This window comes from Dermacentor silvarum, chromosome 9 (genome assembly GCF_013339745.2).
Source record: "Dermacentor silvarum isolate Dsil-2018 chromosome 9, BIME_Dsil_1.4, whole genome shotgun sequence".
Classification (NCBI taxonomy): domain Eukaryota; kingdom Metazoa; phylum Arthropoda; class Arachnida; order Ixodida; family Ixodidae; genus Dermacentor; species Dermacentor silvarum.
Window position 1 is genome coordinate 130,694,454 of NC_051162.1, and position 19,747 is coordinate 130,714,200.

The following is a 19,747-nucleotide window of genomic DNA, read 5'->3' on the forward strand; positions in this document are numbered from 1 at the left end:
TGTTTCCTTCCATTCAACAGAGGGTAAGCTTGCTCCTCTGCTGTCGCTTCCCTCGGAACATCTTGTGCCCTTCTGATCTCCCTTCCCCCCATTTTGTCTTTCGGCAAGACGATCACGGTGTTGTGGCGACCGCAGCCTCACCCATGTGTCCATGTATCAAGTGGCCACAACCCTTGATTTTCGTTGTTGAGTGCGTCTTATCAACAGCTTGCAGCTGCGCTACATTTGATGCATGTTTTGAATTCATCGCAATAATTGATTATATAAATCATGGTTTGCTTTGCGTTTGAGGAATTGAGGCCTCATGCCATTGTTATAGAGTCAGCAGCTAGTATATAACAACAAAAAAGAGAGAGAGAGAGAAAGAGACAAATTTTGTGTTGGTACTCCGTTAAAGAACCAGCGACTCTAACAAGTTTTGACAACCTTTTTTTATTGTGAAAATGTCCAAAATAGTTCGAAATCTATGGTGTCATACTGACATGCTGACTCTGTGGTATGGCTGCAATAGGCCCTTATCTAATACCACCCCTTATGTAATGCCACCTCTTGTGTAATACCCCTCCGATGGGGTTTTTAAGGTAATAAAGTGAAGCAAGAAAAGTTTGGGCTTCATTTTTTTGGCTAGTTATCGATCCTCCACCCAAAAATTCAGTTTTGAAATATTTTGTTAATATTGCTCTTTAGGGTGCCTTTAACTGTAATCTTTAGAAGTTCCAGAAATACTGATCTTTCTTTTTTTTTCAGTGCTTCATAAGCTGTGTGTCAAAAAGGATCTGTCCCCAACCATGCACTTGTTTGTGCCATTTGTGCACTTGGGGTCTATACAACATACCTTGTCTATACGACATCAGGCAGTGGCAAGCAGGTCAAACCTACAAAACTCCACCGGCATTGCATGTGCATATTGAGCGTCTGCCATGTATCACCTACATTTAAAGACATTTGAAGTTATTATGACCTACTTCGGGTCCGTTCTTATTGTTTCATCATTTTTGTGCCACATCACATGATTTTAATTCACATAGTACAGCATATTTACATACATTTCACAACTCCAGTAGTGTAGCGCTATTTGGAGTCGGCCGAATCAGTGAATGTGTAAATGAACGAACAAACAAGCATTACTTGTTGCAGCCGCTGATGGATCACCATGAGAATGCACCAGAAAGCCCAGACTCCAAGGAGGAGCACGACTTCTTCCGAGAGCACGAGGAAGCCTTGGCGGCCCAGGCGAGCAGTGCCCAACAGCAGACGTGCGAGCCGGGCGCCTTGTTCCAACCGCCACCAGCCGAGCCCATCCAGGTGACTCCCTCCCTGGCTGGCTCGGCCCTTGTTGGCTCTTCAACACCCTCGTCTTCGGCCCGGAAGCCCCAGCGGAAGCCAGGAAAGGGCCTTGGAGCACAGAAGGTATCTCACTAAGGTGTAAAACTGTGTGTAAAGAAAGGTTTAAAGAAGGTATCTTGTTTAACTGCCTCCTTTGGCTTCAGCATGTCTATGGTGAGGATGTAGAGCAGGAATTTCTTTGTAGCAGTAGCATTTATTGTATGAACGAATGGAAGGTGAATGAGATCCTGGACTTCATAACTGTCTCGCCTTACAGTGGGCAGATGTCCGGCATGAGGTGAAACAGCGCTGCATTCATCGTAAGGTGGACTGCGCTGTTCTCGTTTCGTTCGTTTTTCAAGTCTAAACATTGCACTGCTATTTGAAATCAATACCTAAACTGTTCTGTGGCCAAGAACGGGAGGCAGAGAGGGAAATGGATAAGTAGAAGGTATGAGGTAAACACGTGTACCTTAATATGCATATGCTTTAGTGCCCTTCCTGGTGAGTCCCTGTCTTGCCTTGCCCTACCATACTGATAACAAACATAAGATACTAGCACCTAAGCACAAGCATGTAAGATTAAAATAAAGGAGCACATATGCACGCATCCACACACACGCGTGTATGCACGCACACACGCACGCGCACGCAGAGAATGCCACTCTACAAGCTCAGAGGATGTGGCTGCAAATCACTGACCATCGGCACTGGAAGGAAAAGGTGATAACTGGCTCGTCCATGAGCAGGTGACCATTATGTCATGTGAGGAAAGGCATGGACAAACGCTTGAAAGGAAGTGAAACATGTTTGCCATCATGACTGGTATTTAGGGCATTGTGATTATCGGAGAATTTGAGCCCTGGCATTTAAGAAACAAGTGATCTGAAATGAACTGCTTTTATGCGAGTACTACTGAGGCTCTATTTCTGTGCAATAACAGGTTGCTATGTTTGATGAAGTTCACTCCCGGATGGCAGACATTTACTGTATTAGGCTCAGCCTGACTTTATGGTATTTACGTGAGATGCAATATAAAAATGTCATTCTGATGGGTAAGAAACATTTTTAATTAGGATTGTGGTGGAAGTTGTAGAAGCATGCTTCTGAAGCTTTTGTACTGCTTTCTTTCGTGTGGGTTAACTTTGTTTTAAAGTTGATTTTGAGGCTGTAGTACTGTCATTTTTTTTTTATCTGTCTGTCCTGTCATACCAGCAGATTTCGCTTGTTCTGTGCATGTTTGAAGATGGGGTCATAGTGTTCTTTTGGCTTGGCTGAGGTTTGCTTATATTCTATAACTGGTGTTAAAAATGACGTGCACAATGTTGGTCTCAGTACCTGCAATCACTTCTGGTGCTTGCAGTATGCAAAAGCATTGCCTTTGAGATTAGTGCCCGTTGCTCTGATGGAGCCGTCGCTGGAGGCAGCGATGTGGACAACACCTGTACAGTCAACATCCGATTTTTCGGGCTCCCTAGGGGCCGCGAAAATGTCAGAAAAATGGGGCAGTCTGAAAAAATTAATTCATGCCTTCTACTGCTCCCAGGGGCTCAAATTGCCACATGCATGTCCAAAATAGCTCTAAAGGCCGGCCAGTACACTTATTAGGCATATCGCTGCTCGTACTGTGATAGGATACGCTGGGTGCATGCGTGTATAATTAAGGAATACATACCGTGTCCTGTGACAATTGCCTCTTCCCACTCTCGGTATGCTTCACCGCAATACTTTGCATATGCTTCACCGCGTAACACAACTCTGTTGAGGCAAAGCTGACTATCGGAAAGCGGCATTGTGCAACGCGACATGCTTTACGAGCTTTGAAGCCATTCACCAGGATTACAAAGGCAAAGTCGGCGCCATTGCTAACAGTGGCAAATTGTTGAAATGAAAAACACGGCACCGAAGAGCAAGAAACTTGGTAGCGAACGTCAAAGTAGCTAGGCCTAGCGTTGCCGCGGTGGTGGCCACGGCTGCCAGCAGATCTGCGTGCGAGAGTCATGTCAAAAAGCTCAGAAAATTGGACATTGAAGGTTTTTTGCATCCGAAATGTCTGACATTCTTATACATTGACTCTAAGGGGCATGTGCTGGTGCCGCGAAGGCATCCGAATTATCAGGCATGTCCGAAAGTGTGGGGGTCCGGAAAATTGGTCATTGACTGGTAGACCTATTCATTTCGGGAGAGAGCATTTCTTCGGTGAACCTGTTGTGCGTGAATACTCAGTGCACTAGCTGCTTCTGCAGTGCTCTTGTCCGGGGGCTCACGTGATTGAACAGCCAAGAGGGCATTATGGCAACGTCCAGGCAGCTCTCGTTGAATAGGTCTGTTTCTGCCAATGAGGTAAATTTAAGCTCTGTATACTGTGCATGTGCAGGTCAGCGCCAACTTTCAGGACATTGAGCGCGAAGCACAGAAGGCGGATGAGATGCGTGCAGCCAGTGCTAGCCAAGCCAGTTCCAATCAGGCAGCTTCGAGTGTGGATGCAGAGGAGGCTGCGAGACAGTTGGCCTCGATGCGGCTGGCGTACAGAGACCTGGACAAGGACATACGCAACAAGCAGGTGAGTGTTAATGGCCCTTAAGTAGTGCAATGCCATACAGTAAAACCTTGTTAATTTGACCCTTGTTAATTTGGAAACTCAGATTGAGCTCATCCTCTGGTCCCGGCAGGCGTATGCATTATTTGTTAATTCGGACATATTTGGCCACACATTGGTTCATTCGCACATCTCTCGCAGCTCAATGAGCTTGGAGCGCCGTAAATGTGTGACGCAAAAGAGCAAAAATGGCGCTAGTGTTCAACTGAAATGAGGAGGCGGAGTCCGCATCGCCATTGTCATCAGCGAAAATTCTATGTGAATGACAGCAATGCCTGAACGCTTTGTCCCTATTTGTGCCTTTAAAGCCTTTATTCTTGTGTTTATCGCCTCGCACAACACCGCGTCGGCTGCGTGCCTTCATAACTGATGCGCTAATGCACTGTTGGGATTTTGACGCCCCCCTTACACAATGCCCTATGGACCTGTAAGGTATTTCAAATAAATAAATAAACAGCGTAGTTGCCAGCCTTGATCGCATCGATAGTGACCATAGTTTCGTCCCCATTTGCTTCAGCAAACGGTAGTTTTGTTTTTGCTCGGTGCGTAAGTTGGCCGTGTGCCTTCAGAGCCGCAAGATTGCCGTCCATGTTCGCGTCGATAGTGGCCATGGTTTCGTCCGCAGTGGTTGTAGCAAACAGTAGTTTTGTTTTGACTTGGTGCAAAGCTGTCGAGGATGAAAAGCACTGGCTATGTCGCGATAAACGGACTATGTTGGCGACCAGCTCACTGGTGAAAAAAATGATCGGGATGTGCCTGCGGTAGGGAAAAGCGTGTCTCAGTTGAAGACACGCACCGCAGCTGCACCGTGAAGCAAGTCGTGAGGCCTTCACCACTGGGTGATTCCACGAGAGATCAACACGGGTCCAAAAATTCATATTTTAGATTTCATTCAATATTTTATATTTTGTGGGCATATCACTCGGTAGTACGAAAGTGAACTTGCATTCTTTGAGAAATGGATACTTTAGGAGAAAAAAAATATCGAAATTCTTCAGGTGGCAGGCACCATTTACATGCACCGGGCATTCTCGCAAGTTCACAACAATGTCAAATACAAACTATTACGGCTACAAAAAATGCATTTTCTTGTGTAAAACGTATACGTAAAGAAGAGTCAGCAAGAGTTGTTTGAGGCTTCTGTGCAAAACGGAAGTGTTTTAGAAAAAATTCTTAATTTGCTACACTTTTCGAAAATTGCTATATTTACGAATTTTTATCTACTAAACTAATAAATGTAGCCTTTTACAATTTGGTGGGCTATGAGACCTTAACCTGTTTAACGATTGTGCTGAATATTGTTGCTGTAGCACAAATTTCCATTTTTACAGTTTGCCTCAAATGTGAGGTATTGACAAAAATGAGCACTATTTAAAAATCAAAATAAAAAAAACCCATCGTTAATTTTTCTCAAAATTTCGTAAACAGCTGTCCACAGACACTGGAAAAAGAACATTAAAAAACATCTTGCATTATTTTGTTTTTAATGACAATATATGTGGTAGAAATGAGAGCTTCGCCGGGATGCAGCAAGGTGCTAAGAAATAGGGACATCGGGGTAAAAAGAACGTCCATTAGCCTCTGACTTGCCTAAACTTGGCCATGATTGCGACACAAGGGCAGTTTTGGTAAACTAGTATTATGATTGCAAGCACGCAGTTCTCGAATGCCTAACTTTCTGACGTAAATTGTGCTACTGGGTCATCATTCGCGCCCATATTTTGTTAGTGCTTTCAGATGATGCTCTTCTGAAAATCGTCTCTTTTGAGCGAGTTGGTAGAGTGTAGCAGAATGGAGAGTGGGTCCGTGGGAGGCGGTGGCAAACAGGTGGTAAAGCGAAATACGTTGAAAGTTGCTGGCGGTGTGGCCGCCGCCTTAAGAGGAAGCTTTAGCTTGGGTGCTCCTATCTAAATACATGTAAAACGAGAATTCGTTTTTCTCTGCAACCACTGCACCACATTTGATGACGTTTGTTGCAGTTAAAAGAAAAGTGAAACTTTAGTGGCTGTTGGTTGCGATTTTTTTATTTAAGTCGTCAACTGTTTAATAAAATTGACAAAATAGCATAGCTTCACAAAACGAAACTATCAAATTTACAACTCTAACTCAGCAATGAAACATGATATCACAATCTTGTAAGCTGCACCGAATAGAAAATCTAAAGTGTACAACATTGCTATATTCTACATGGCTTTAAAATAGACTACTATTTTGTGTGTAGAACTTGTGCAAAATCCTTGTAAACTATGTAACAAATTCACGTAAGAAATAAATTGGCATATCAAATTTGTCTGCTTTGAATGCTCTAATAGATGCCGTTCACAGGTCTGCGATATCTTTTATATAGGTGCAGAGCTACGAATTTGTAAACTTCGTGCTTCTATTTTTTTCAAACTTACCAATTCTTGAAAATTACAGTTAAACAATGCAGGCCAGAAATCGACATTTCGCGTCCGACAGTCACTAGAATTCACCTTTCTCTCTCATGTGCAACAAATTTAAGTAAAATCGGCCCAGTGGTTATCTCAGGAAATCGTTTCTGCGTTTTGCATGTATTTGAATGGGCGGCATCGGAGTTGGGCCCGAGCGGAAGCTTCCTCTTAAGTGCAAGCTTTATTAGATTCGCTTCATTAGATTTGCGTGATCTGGCCCTCTGTATCAGTTGGTCTTATTGAAAATGTGGAAAGAGCCGCCATTACTGCAGCGCTTCGTAAACTAAGCACGCTATCATCCTTTCGGATTTGCCAGCGGTGCTCCATCAATTATCCCGTGCATTGTATGGCAGCAAGTTCGGCCGACAGTCATTGATGTTAGCTAAGGAGCTCAGCAATAGGCATTTCATTCTCAAGTTTCAGTGGATACCGCCACATGTTGGACTTGCAGGCAATGATGCAGCAGATTAAATTAAGAGTGCCAATGAATCACCCCTTATATAAAAAGACTTCTCAGCACTTTGAATATCACCTCACCATCCAGGAGTGGTTTTAGCACTTTGATTATCACCTCACCATCCAGGAGTGGTTCAAGGAATCCGTCACGCAGAAGCTATACGCTGTTTCATAGAATAAGAACTAGTTCCGCGAACACCCCCCCTGTTAACGCGGAACAGTTCATCTGTGCCTGCCAATACTTCCATAAAAACAGAAACGCTCTGCTTGAGGCTTCGCACAGTAGACCATTATCCTTAAGAGTGTGCGGAACAGGTAATGTGTCCCAAAACACATAAGTTTCGGAGAGAGGATGTGTCACGCCTCTTTCCACCTGTTCAACCCCTTTTTAAAGAGGCGGTAGAAGAGAGCAACCGCTGGCACTATCTGGCAGCTAAATAAACCCTAACCAACACCATCGCCCCCCCCCCCCCCCCCCCCCCCCCGCCCATCACCGTATCTTAGGTTATACTGTATAGTGACGTTTCCGACGGAGCCATGGCGAGTACGAAATTTTTAGAGAATTTTACCTGCCGTAAATTTTGTTACTTGAGTTCATGTACAGGGAGTTCACCATTAAATCTGAAATTATCTGCGCTGCAAGCTACGCACACTTGTTAAATGAAACGAGCCATGTAAAGGTTGCTCTGTTGACGTATCTTTACTCACATTCAAGAGAATGAGCGTTGTACTAAACGGTATTTTATGCATAAGTATTGACCAGAAGGGTAAAATTACCCTTGTTGCGCAATCCTGGCCAAGTTTAGGCAAGTCAGGGGCTAATGGACGTTCTTTTTACCCCGATGTCCCTATTTCTTAGCACCTTGCTGCATCCCGGCGAAGCTCTCATTTCTACCACATATATTGTCATTAAAAACAAAATAATGCAAGATGTTGTTTAATGTTCTTTTTCCAGTGTCTGTGGACAGCTGTTTACGAAATTTTGAGAAAAATTAACGATGGGGTTTTTTTTATTTTGATTTTTAAATAGTGCTCATTTTTGTCAATACCTCACATTTGAGGCAAACTGTAAAAATGGAAATTTGTGCTACAGCAACAATATTCAGCACAATCGTTAAACAGGTTAAGGTCCCATAGCCCACCAAATTTTAAAAGGCTACATTCATTAGTTTAGTAGATAAAAATTCGTAAATATAGCAATTTTCGAAAAGTGTAGCAAATTAAGCATTTTTTCTAAAACACTTCCGTTTTGCACAGAAGCCTCAAACAACTCTTGCGGACTCTTCTTTACGTATACGTTTTACACAAGAAAATGCATTTTTTGTAGCCGTAATAGTTTGTATTTGACATTGTTGTGAACTTGCGAGAATGCCCGGTGCATGTAAATGGTGCCTGCCACCTGAAGAATTTCGATATTTTTTTTCTCCTAAAGTATCCATTTCTCAAAGAATGCAAGTTCACTTTCGTACTACCGAGTGATATGTCCACAAAATATAAAATATTGAATGAAATCTAAAATAAGAATTTTTGGACCCGTGTTGATCACTCGTGGAATCACCCCACTGCGACTGCTCATCAGTCACGAGATGACGAGAAATGCAGCTTCAGCACTGCTTTTGTGCAAAATAGAAACAGTATTTGCTGATTCATTCATTAAATAAAGTGTGTTTACATAGTTTGTTTGACATAGTGTTGACATTTGTTTATTGTTTTCTTGATACTCTCGATAATTCAACATTCGGTTAATTTGGACATTTTTTTCGTTCCCATGAAATCCAAATTAACGAGGTTTTACTGAATGTGAAATTTACATGAATGTGTAAGGTGACATGCATAAATTATTTTGGTAGGGGGACTTGCCAGTTCAAGAAGGGGCCTCACAATATTTATTTAGCTGGATTGGGGATCTAAGAGAATATTTTTTTCCCTATTTCACTTTGCATTGTGTGGTTAGCTCAACCGTCAGACAATTGAGCTGTGCAAAAAAGCCATTTTTTCAATGTTGCAGGGTGAGTGACATCTGCTTATGCACCAAAGTGTGTTAAATTAGCATCTTTTGATAGTGTTTAGCACAGAAACTTAGTACAAAATGAACAGAAGTCAAGACACACACAAGCGCTTATATGTGTCTCGACTTCTGTCCATTTTGGCTCAAGTTTCTGCGCTAAGCACTAGAAAAAGATGCTGTACCAACAAGGCTGAAACTCCACATTAATTAGCAGTGGTGACATTGAAAGCTATATTAGAATACTCCGTAAATGTATAGAGGCCACATCCCTTTCGATTGAAGAAACCACGAAACTGGAAAAAGATAACCACTGGCAATCGGTGATGGAATGAAAAATAATAGCAACATAAGGAACGCAACGGTACATATAGAGATCAAAGTTGAGTAGATCATATTTTAGGTGAGATTAAAAGGTAGAAGTGAAATGAGGCAGGTTATCTAAAGTCTAGAGCAGATAATTGGTGGTCTGTTACAAAAACAAAATGGCAGTATCAAGGGAAGAGAAAAGCAGTCGTAAACTGCCGAGGAATAAGTGGTGGGATGAAATCGGGAAATTCGCAAGCATAGTATGAAATTAGCTAATTCAAGGTATGGGTAATTGGAGGTGTTAGTAGATGCCTTCATCTTGCAGTAGACCTAAGTGAGCTGATGATGATGTGGTAATGATTGTAATCCCTTTCAACCAGGTCGATCCTCGCAAGGCACAGCAGATGGAGCGACTAGGCATGGGCCTGGGCGGTAGCGGCCGTGCCGCTGTATCGCACTCAGCACTTGCAGACATGCGTACCATTGCGCAAGAGACGCCACAGACCGCTGGCGGAGACCGATCAAGCCACGATTTTTTGAGTGGCACAGGCTTCTTCTCTTCAGGTGGCTCGCGAGGTGGTGGCTACGGCAGCAGCGCCGGTGACAGCCTGTTCGATGATGGGCCATCCTCACGGCCAATCCCGTCGTCCCTTTCTTCCTGGGACACTGTCACCACTTCTCCAGACAGAGACGAAAGGTGAGCCTTGTACGGCGACAGTGGGCAGTTTAGAATGCCGTTTTTCAAGCAAATGTAAACACTCGTAGGGGCAGGGTCAAAAGTTTGAGATGCAGGATTTGAGAAGGAGCTGAATATTTCCTGAACCTGGGCGTGCAGCCTGGATTTCAAATGTGCTGCGTGTACAAGTGTACATGACCAGCGTAGAATTGTATCGTTGAACGGCTGTAAGGTAAAACTGGACTGATGTTCGATGTTTTGCATAACGTGCATGCCGTAAACTTTTGACACGACCTGTACCCAACATCGAACCGCAATGTCCAGACTGCGGAGAGGCGTATTGCTCATTAGCTCATATGCTCTGGCAATGTCCTGCGCTACGCGACACAGAGTTCAACAACGAAGAGGACTGGGAGGAAGCCCTTAAAAGCGGCGACCTCTCGGTTCAACGGGCGGCTGTCCAGAGGGCCTGCGAGAGGGCGGAGGGCCACGGTCTTCTGGTCCCTGCGTGGGAGCGGCCCGCGACTGCTACCGAATCCCCTTTCATCCCAACGCAGTTCCTCTGGACCTGAATAAAAATTCTTTTTCTGTCTGTCTGTCTGTGCCAAGAAACCGTTATCCTAACTGCACATGCTCCATGAACTGTTGGGTTTCGGCTGCTTACACATGCTATGTTAATCTGCATTATTTGGCGAGCTTTAACGTACACAATGTTTAAAAAATAGCGTTGTCGAACATGGCGGCACTAATGGCTCCTGTTTCAATGCGAATTGTCCCAACGACCGTGCTTTCACCATCATTGATCGCCAGTAAATAACAAAACAGGCTTCCGCTTCCTCTCAGCCCACCATAATTGCAAGTTATGAACAGCTAGTGTACCCAGTTTCTGATACTTTTACGTGATTACGTAGTCCATAAACCTGATGAGACATGTTGCCAGGGAAATGCCGGGAGGTGGACTAATGGATTGCCTTAGATCGGACAAGTTGGGCACGAAGCACCATATTGCGAGCTGTCTGCTAATGTTTTCTTTGTTTGTGCTCCTGGGCTTTAAAATAACTCTTCAAGAGATGTTTGCACCGTAAAGTCCCTCAGATTGCTTGCTTTTCTTGTGTTTAACATGTGTAAGGCACTGAGTGCAATTCTGAAACTACTTATTGATAAGAACAGGTACTTTTACTGTACACAAGCTTTTGCAAACATGTTGCACAACAACTAACTTGCTGTGGATACTGTAAAACCGCGTTGCTACCCGCTGTGGTTGCTTAGTGGTTATGGTGTTGGGCTGCTAAGCACGAGGTTGCGGGATCGAATTCCAGCCACGGCAGCTGCATTCCGATGGGGGTGAAATGCCGAACACACCTGTGTACTTAGATATAAGTGCACGTTAAAGCACCCCAGGTGGTCGAAGTTAAACCGGAGTCCCCACTACGGCGTGCGTCATAATCAGAAGGTGGTTTTGGCACGTAAAACCCCGTAATTTAATTTTAAACCTCGTTACTGCGAACACTACATTAACAAACTTTTCAGATTAACAAACTTTTCAGAAATCCCCTGCTAACTGCTTACAATTTCAATGTAAAAATATTTCAGTAATACGAACTTCAGAATACCAAGCTTTCCAGAATAATGATCGTTATTCAGTTTCCTTGTCATGTTAACATCGCCTCAGTACTGCGAGTTAATATTACGAAATCTGGGGATTCTTAGATTTCCATGTATCCTTCACAGCAGCCGGAACAGTAGGCTAGCAGACGACAAGGCGCGAAAGCGAACGCTGCGGTGCATGGGTTCAGATTCAGAAAACCCGAGATGGCGACAGAGGAGAAAAACGCAGGAGGGGACTTTATATATATATATATATATATATATATATATATATATATATATATATAATTGCGGTGGCGACCACATAGCAGGTTTTCCGAGCACATGCTCTCGCCCAGACGAGTGTTGCCTAACAATGAAGGCGTTTCCTTCTTTTTTCCTCCTTTCTGTGCACGCCTCTTCTTTCTTTCGCACTTCTTTCTGCGGCCGTACCAGCTACGTGCGCTGCGAAATGTAACCTCCGTACTTGCGAGGATGCCACATGGTTGCATTTTCCGGATGGTGTCATATACACGTGTTCGCATTTTGGAATAGTTCAGGTGTCCGCCTCGAGTGAAACAGTTGTGGTGTCCACGGAAAGGAATGTGAAAAACAGCCAAACAAAAAAGAAACATTGCGCTTTATAGGCGACATGGAGCCTCCTCTTTGTCGGTGGTTTTCTTGGCGTCGGCGTCTCTTTTGCATGCCACTCTTACTATACACAGGGCTTTGGTGGCACGTGGTGGCAAAATCTATGCAAAACAGCACGAGCCAACAGCAATGGTTTCGGGGATAGCTCATACGGTGACAACTGACGAACTGTTGGGTTGATGGGCGGAAGGGTTAATTTTGGGGCTTTCACTGTAACAACCTTTCAGGATAGGGAACAATTTGCCGCGGTCCCCTGAAGTTTGTTGTATCGAGATTTCACTGCAGTGCCATTGCCGCATTTGATGACATTTTTCAAACATAGTTTTGAATTCTTGCTGGGGAGCTTGTTGAGCATGTTAAAATAAAGCAGCCGTTTTCGTGGCAACTGTTTCCAATTATAGCATGTGAAATATGAGACAAAGTAATATTCTTGTAGGCCAAACTTTATAGCACTAATGAATATTTGGAATTGTGCAATAATTGCTATTAAACTGGTGAATTTCACTACTTATCTGTTTGGCTAGCAACTTTAGTTCATCTGTGGCAGTTGTAGGATTGACATATTCACCTAGCAAAAATCCTGACTAGGACTCGCCGCAATAGCTTAGTGGCTGTGCTGTTGCACTGCCGAGTTCAAGGTCACAGGTTTTATATTTACCACAGCAGCCACATTTCGATTAGGGTTAAATGCAAAAACATTCTTGTACTTAGATTTAAGTGTACTTTAGAGAACCCTGGGTGGTCAAAATTAATCCGGAGTCCCCCGTGACAATGTGGCTCATAATCAGTTCATGGTTTTGGCATGTATAACGCCAAATATATTTTTAGAACCTGACCAGCTTTAGATGAAAGATATGTGTGTAGACATGAAATGAAGTGCTTTATCATTCCGCATATCACTTTCACACGGTGCTTTGTTTGAGCATAGCACGAAAAAGCTATGTGGAACGCCATGCATGTTGTTACTGATTTACGATGGCTAATTGACTTGAGACTATGAATGATCGAACAGAGTTTAGTCATGCTTGTGCACATATTTTTTTTTCAATTGTGACAAATGCGTAGCTGCCAACTGCCGAATTTTTCATAAAGTTTACGAATTCGTGCTTGAAGTTCTATGAAAAATAAATTCTGTAGTTCTATGAAAAATAAATTCTGTTCACGAAAACATTTTGCTCCTTGGTCTACAACCATACACTTAAAGGTCTTCTGATTGCGAAAGGGCATCGGAGTGGTACCTGCTTCGAGCAAGTTTATTCCAAGAAGTTCCCAAAGCAGGTGAAATGTGCAACACCAATTTCGCTGTAAAAGTCACTGAAATTTGAAAACTGTGTGTGCTTATCATATTGTGCTGTTTCCAGTTTGCTGCTGCACCAAAGGTAAATTATCACAAAGTGCATATGTTTCCCACACAAGGTGTGCCCTCATGGCAAACTTAAAAATAAAAATGCTTGCTATACCCCCCCCCCCCTTCCCTTCTCCCCCTCAGTGTTGTCAGCGAGAATTTTAGAAATCTTAAGGTTCATAGGTTGGCTGGTCTGCAAATATGCTTTTTAATCGCAGTAGCCTGTTACTTAATGTGACTTCCCTGTTGACCCCAACAGTTCTGGCCGCAGTCGGCATGTGGTTCAACAGGGACCGGCGACTGATGAAGCCCGCAAGAAGTTTGGCAATGCCAAGGCAATCTCATCTGATCAGTTCTTTCACGGCTCTGCAGACTCTGATGTAAGTCTCTATTCTATTGTGACTTACTACCTGTTTTTTCACTAGGCCTAGCTCTATTTTTAATTTCTGTCATGGCATGCTAAGTTGCACAAAGGGCTTTTCATTATAGCAGGCATAGAATTTCCTACCAAAATTGCCTGAAGGAAATCTAGCACTGCAGTCATTCAGCCATCGTGGGAATTATCAAAGAATTTGGAGCTATAGATAATTTACATGGATTTGTCTACCATTTGGCATGGCTTCATTAAGAAACCAAACTGCAGCTTCAATTGAAGCTGCAGTTTGGTTTCTTTGTGATTCTTGTGTGTTATGTGCTAGTTGCACAATTTTTTACAGCAGTGAAATGTTTAACACTGACAACTACTGCATTTCATTATCTAATTTCAACTGCATAAATTAGTCTGCACTTCTGAGTACGCGTGTCGCTAGGGTTTGGATGGTCTTTGACAGTGCACTCATCATGGATGACCATTTTAGAGACATTGTAAAGGTCATATTTGTTGTAATTTTCTGAAAACAATATGATGGTGCCAATACAAGAGAATCTCAGAGATATGATGACTTCCGATACGAATTTCAGAATGATACGAATTTTCCAAAAGTCTTGGTCCAAATTCATTAGCTTACAGCATGCTAAATTTTGAATTTTGTGAACTGCTTTTTGCACTGTGCGGTGGATGATGCGCCGATGCGCGATACCCCGTGGAACTGGTGAGGAGGCCCCACCTCGCTAGTAGCACCTGACACTGGCTGTTGTCAGGCCGGCAGAGTAACCACGCCTATTCACCAGTCGCATTATTGTTGCCAGAGTGACTTACGTCACTCTACCTTGACTCCATCGCCGTGCGTCCCCTCCGGCCCCCTAATGAAAGCAAGACACTTTTGCTTTGTGCAATATCACATAACTTGTCAGCCATCTTCAAAAACCTTGCAACTTTACCTGGAGCCGGCGATTACACGCAACCCAGTCTTGCAGTGCCAGCAAGATCAGCTGCATTCACTTCCATGGGTAGCCTTATCTCTGTATTTCATAACCATGCCGCACATTCCGTTGTCTTCTGCGCCCAATGACAATTCAAAACTTCTCTACCTTTGGACCCATCAGATAGCACAATACGAAGTAGCTTTGCTGCCTCAAAGAAAACACAGTCCTTTATCTTGTGCAAATCATGTCCTTATCACCATCAGGCAGAGGCCGCAGGAACGGAAGGAACTCAAGATAACCAGACAGATCTTGAAATGTTGGCCTCGGAAGACGCGGAGTGCGCAGCTCGCTGCAGCCAAACTGTGCGCGAAACAAGCGTGCCAGTAATTAAAATTATCGTTACCCAATAAGAGCGCTCCCTGTGAGCCACATGACTGCCGTAACGAATCGTGAAGCTAGTTTTCCCTTTCTGTGCTCTTTTTGACTTTTATTTCTGCGTGGAGAAATATACAGAGCTGCGGCTATCTGAATTTCTGATCCCTCATGTTTACGGCGATACCAAGATGGTCTGTGCTGTGTCAACAGAAAGCCACGCTTGCTTGATCAGCGGTGCAATAGCACCTCCCAAAGCCCGATTTTCTTCCAGATTTTGAAGACAACATACTAAAGTTCAATTTTTTCAAATTCTGCAACATAGTTCTTCCAAATATTTTGCCATGAGATAAAAGAAGGTCTTAGAATTTCAGGAAAATAAAATTTTTAGAATCTGGAATTTTTAGCAATTTTGAGTTGAAATTTTGCCTTGTCCCCCCTAATTTCCCTAATTAAAAAATGTTTTTGGGTGATACAAATTTCGGGTGATATGAATTTTTGCGGCATCCAGAGAGATTCATATCGAGATTCCACTGTATATGGTTAATTTTTGCCATACAGCAAATTTGACACAATACAGTTGAGCCTTGATATAGTGAGCATGAATATAATGAAGTAAATATAGAATGTTTCTCACCGATATCAGCATGTAACGAATATATGCCTATAATGAATATAGGATATAACTAAGATATTTTTGTGTCAGATGCGGTCCTGTTATAGCGAGGCTCAAAGGTATCAGGTAGGGCTGTGTGAATATTCGAAAAGTTTTGAGTATTATCGAATATTATACTTTTAATATTTGTATGCAATCATAAAATGTTTGTATATTCGGTTGCATATGAATATTCGAATCAAATTGAATATATTTCTGGCTGTGCAGGAGCAAACACGGTTCTTAGCATTTGTTTCTATTAAATCTTAGAATATCGGGCCGATGTTGTGCTCAATTTTGTGATGATTTCGTGCTGCTAGCAAAATTTTGCCTGTAAAGCACACTTAGCCACTAAACGTCTAAGCTTGCAAGAAAGCTAGCCTTAGTAGCAAAGGACCCAGGTGTGCAAACAGCGATGTTGCACTCTCTGTCTTTTTTGTAGAGGACACACTATAACCCAATATTTCTGTAATGTAGAGGACACACAGTAAGGAAAACCTGATAGACAGGTCGATATGCTTATAAACACAAAATAAATATATGTCCATAAAAGATTGACTCGAAGTAGAATTAGGAGAAATAAAATATACAGTGAATACAGTCACATTTACACATAGAACAGTAAGTTGCAATACGATCCTGTATGAAAGCTGTAATGAGAAAGCATCATAAAGATGATAAACAGACGTCTTGACAAGGCCTTTGTCCCATAGTGGACATAAAACATTCTTATGCTGCTGCTGATGATGATGACAGATTAATCATTATAACCCTGTGTATGCTTGTGCACTGCGCTGTGTCATGCAGGTGAACAAGCTGAGCTATCGTGAGCCACTTGCCACCTTTGCAGACCTTAATTACGTTAAAGGACACTAAAGAGAACAGTGATTCTAGCTGTGTGAGTAAATTACCATTCCAACATAACAAGCATGCCACTCTTGTCGTGGGAGCAAAAACTAATGCCAACTATGCCTTGAAGTTCTCGCACAAACTTTCCATGACGCCATGGATTTCGACAGCACCAGCTCAGGCCTAGTTATAATTGTTAACTGTAAAGATGGACTACATTTTGTTCTACAAGAGCCAAAGACTTATCGCGTTTCTAGAAATTTTACTGAGCCCCAACATTCCAGGTACGAGAAAATAATTCGAAATCCATAATGTCGCATTGACACACCGGCGCTGACGTTATTGCAAGAAATTAAAAAAACTTTGACCTTCGTTATCTTTTTGAATAAGCAAACTGTTACAGAGAAATCAACAAAAATAGTTTTGACATAATACTTGTGGGGATGTGGGGGTTCCTGCGGTCTGCCGGGCACAGTCGTTGCTGTGCCTTCGGCTCCGGGCTCATTCGCTAGTGTGAGGAGACCCCCGAATGCATGTCCCTCGACTCCGCGCTGTTTTCCCAAGCGCCGCGGCCGCGTCCCGGGGTGTCGTGCTACGCAGCCCTCCGATTGGGTCGTGGGGGCGTGACGTAGGGAAGAAGCCCTTACAAGGCAGCGTTATCGCGGCGCGCGGGGGTCGAGCAGCAGGAAGGACGAGCGCCTGTCACGAGAGGCAAGCAGCAAGGTACGTGAGTGACCATCTATTCGTGTCCCCAATGCCCCGGCCTTGGGACGGTCACGTGCTTTGCCAGCCTGCGTGAGTGTGGCTTGCTGAGTGGCTCTGCGTTCCGCCCTTGCGGTAGTCGCAGACACTCGGTGCGTCACATTCTGCGTGTCCGAACCGTCGCTGACCAGAGTCGGTGGCGGAAAAGCACTAGGTAGTGTCTTGCAAACGCATCTCGGCCCGCATGCGCGAACCATTGTTCGACGCGGCGTGCTCTGTGCTTTAGAGCGCAGTTTTGTGTTTACTGGCGTAGTGTTTTAATCGATAAATGCATTAACTGTCCTGGACGTGTCGTATTCATGGGAGGGAGCTCTATACGTACGGCAATAGCTGGCCAGGCCTTTAGGCTCGGTGCTTGAACCTGCGGTGGGTCTATCGCCGCACGCCGTCGCGCCACGTCGTGAAGCCCTCTTTTGGGGCGATTTACCGACGCCGCGCCAGGAGACGTAGAGCGAGCTCACATACTTCATCAATCTGAGCTGACTTAGCATTTCTCTTTAGTGTCCCTCTAACCCTTTGAGGGTCGAATTGCTTTAAAGGCTGTGCCTCCGTGTTCAGATTTTTTTATTGCAGTTTCCAGTTGTAAGAAATGATTGAAAACTTCTGAATACAGCTAATATTTCTTGCAAGCAATATTTTGTCTCAAAAACACTTTACTCTTACCAACCGTATACACTCAAATATGCTATACAGTAAGAGATCAAGAAAAATATCTAGCAGAATTTATGGCTATCAATTTGTTGTCACGAAAACCCATGTCATCAGAAGAAGAAACGCTTGAGCAGTCGCCGTGAGAAGAGGCACTGTGAGCGGCCATACCGAAGTCTCAAATGTGCGCACCTCAGCGTACGGGAATACATGAACCGCAACCGAAAGGGAAATGCGAATGAAGGCAAAGAAAATATAAACTGATTAGTATCTCTGAACTTTCGCCACGCCAGGATACCGGCAATGCAATAGTGGCGGCTGTAAAAACAATAGCATCTCCTCCACGCGCGCCTTGGAGGTAGCAGACGATGCACGTGCGAGCACGTGATTGAGTTCTTGAAAGTAAACAAGTTGAGTTGTGCACACCGGTGAGCAGAAGCGCAATTTCAAATGACTTTGGGCGATTCCATAGAGATGGCAGTACCTCTGAACAACCAGTGGTGTCGAATATGCGTGAAATATCAAACATAAGATCGGCGCCGTACATGTGCGCCAAAAACCCTCAAAGGGTTAAAGTGTACTCACAAATCATTGCTGTGAACTACAATGTTTATGCATTGATGCGCTGAGAGCATTTCCTTCTCTTTGTCCTTGTTCCCTGCGTTTGTAGTTTGAGAAGAGGGCCCAGCTGGCACGCTTCGAAGGCTCGTCGTCCATCTCGAGTGCCGACTACTTTGGTGGTGGGCCAGGTTCGAGCAACATGTCGCATTCCAGCAGCAGCCTGTCGGGACCGAACCTGTATGAGATTCGAGAAGGAGTCCGGGACGGAGTCACTAAGGTGGCTTCACGACTTTCCTCGCTTGCAAATGGTGTCATGAGCTCTCTGCAGGTAAGTACGCTGCAAAGTGACAGATGCAGGTGTGTTTTCTTCGCATGCTTCAGAAAGGCATTACTGTTGTTAGCTCCAAATCTAATGCACACCCAGTTTTACAGCGAAGCTGTTAAAGAGAGTTCCACAGCTGTTTTAGCGGCGATGAAGGCCGGCGTGCTATCGCGTGGTTGGTACCAAATGTTGATGAAAGAACAGCCAGAGTTCTGAATGTTTGCTTTGGAACGTGTTCACCAATGATTATAAAATTAAATGTTGCCTTGCTTATAAAGCACTCGAATAGACAACAACCTACTTACTAATTTTTTTCAGCCAGTTATCCACAAGTCTTGTTTTCACATTGTGTTTACTGGATCCTGGTTGAAGGTCGGTTAGGAGTTTGTACGGCTGCGACAGCGAAAGCTGAAGGGGTAGTGTTGCGATGCAGCCTGCGTGCTGTGTTCCGAGAGAGGCTGTGAGCCAGCAAACAGACCCCCTAGTACTTCCGAAGGGTGTGAGCACTTGCTTTTACAGCTTCGCTGGATTTCATGTATCATTTGTCAAGTTAGCATGCATCTGTGATGTAATATTTTTGTTGGTTTGAATTTAGAAAATAATGTGCACCCAAATCCGATGCACAGTCGAGTTTAAAGAAATAAGCATGGCTTACCAATTTTTCACTTGGAAGGAAATGAAACCTACAGAATCTACTTTCACAGAATCGAAATTTTTTCAAACTTGATTTCTGTTGTTGCTGTCAGATGGCTCTTTAATGGGGTCTATAGGCCAACAACAACATGTTGTCCTCCATAAGGTACATTACATTTGATATTACGTGTTGCTTGAACGACTTTGCAACAGTTGCCAAAGGGGCAGAGGCCCACGCTTCAAATAACCACTTG

At 43.7% G+C, this 19,747-nt stretch overlaps 1 protein-coding gene across 6 annotated transcripts in view; it reads left to right on the top strand.

The window, feature by feature from the left end:
* Positions 1-19,747, top strand: part of LOC119464308 (ADP-ribosylation factor GTPase-activating protein 2-like) — a 34,337-nt gene that overhangs the window by 9,906 nt on the left and 4,684 nt on the right. For all 6 annotated transcript variants that reach the window (XM_049655781.1, XM_049655782.1, XM_049655783.1 and 3 more), the window contains exons 4-8: positions 1,138-1,410; positions 3,704-3,889; positions 9,508-9,824; positions 13,646-13,766; positions 18,648-18,866. In XM_049655781.1, the coding sequence (XP_049511738.1) occupies positions 1,138-1,410; positions 3,704-3,889; positions 9,508-9,824; positions 13,646-13,766; positions 18,648-18,866 (1,116 nt within the window). The remainder of the gene's footprint in view (positions 1-1,137; positions 1,411-3,703; positions 3,890-9,507; positions 9,825-13,645; positions 13,767-18,647; positions 18,867-19,747) is intronic.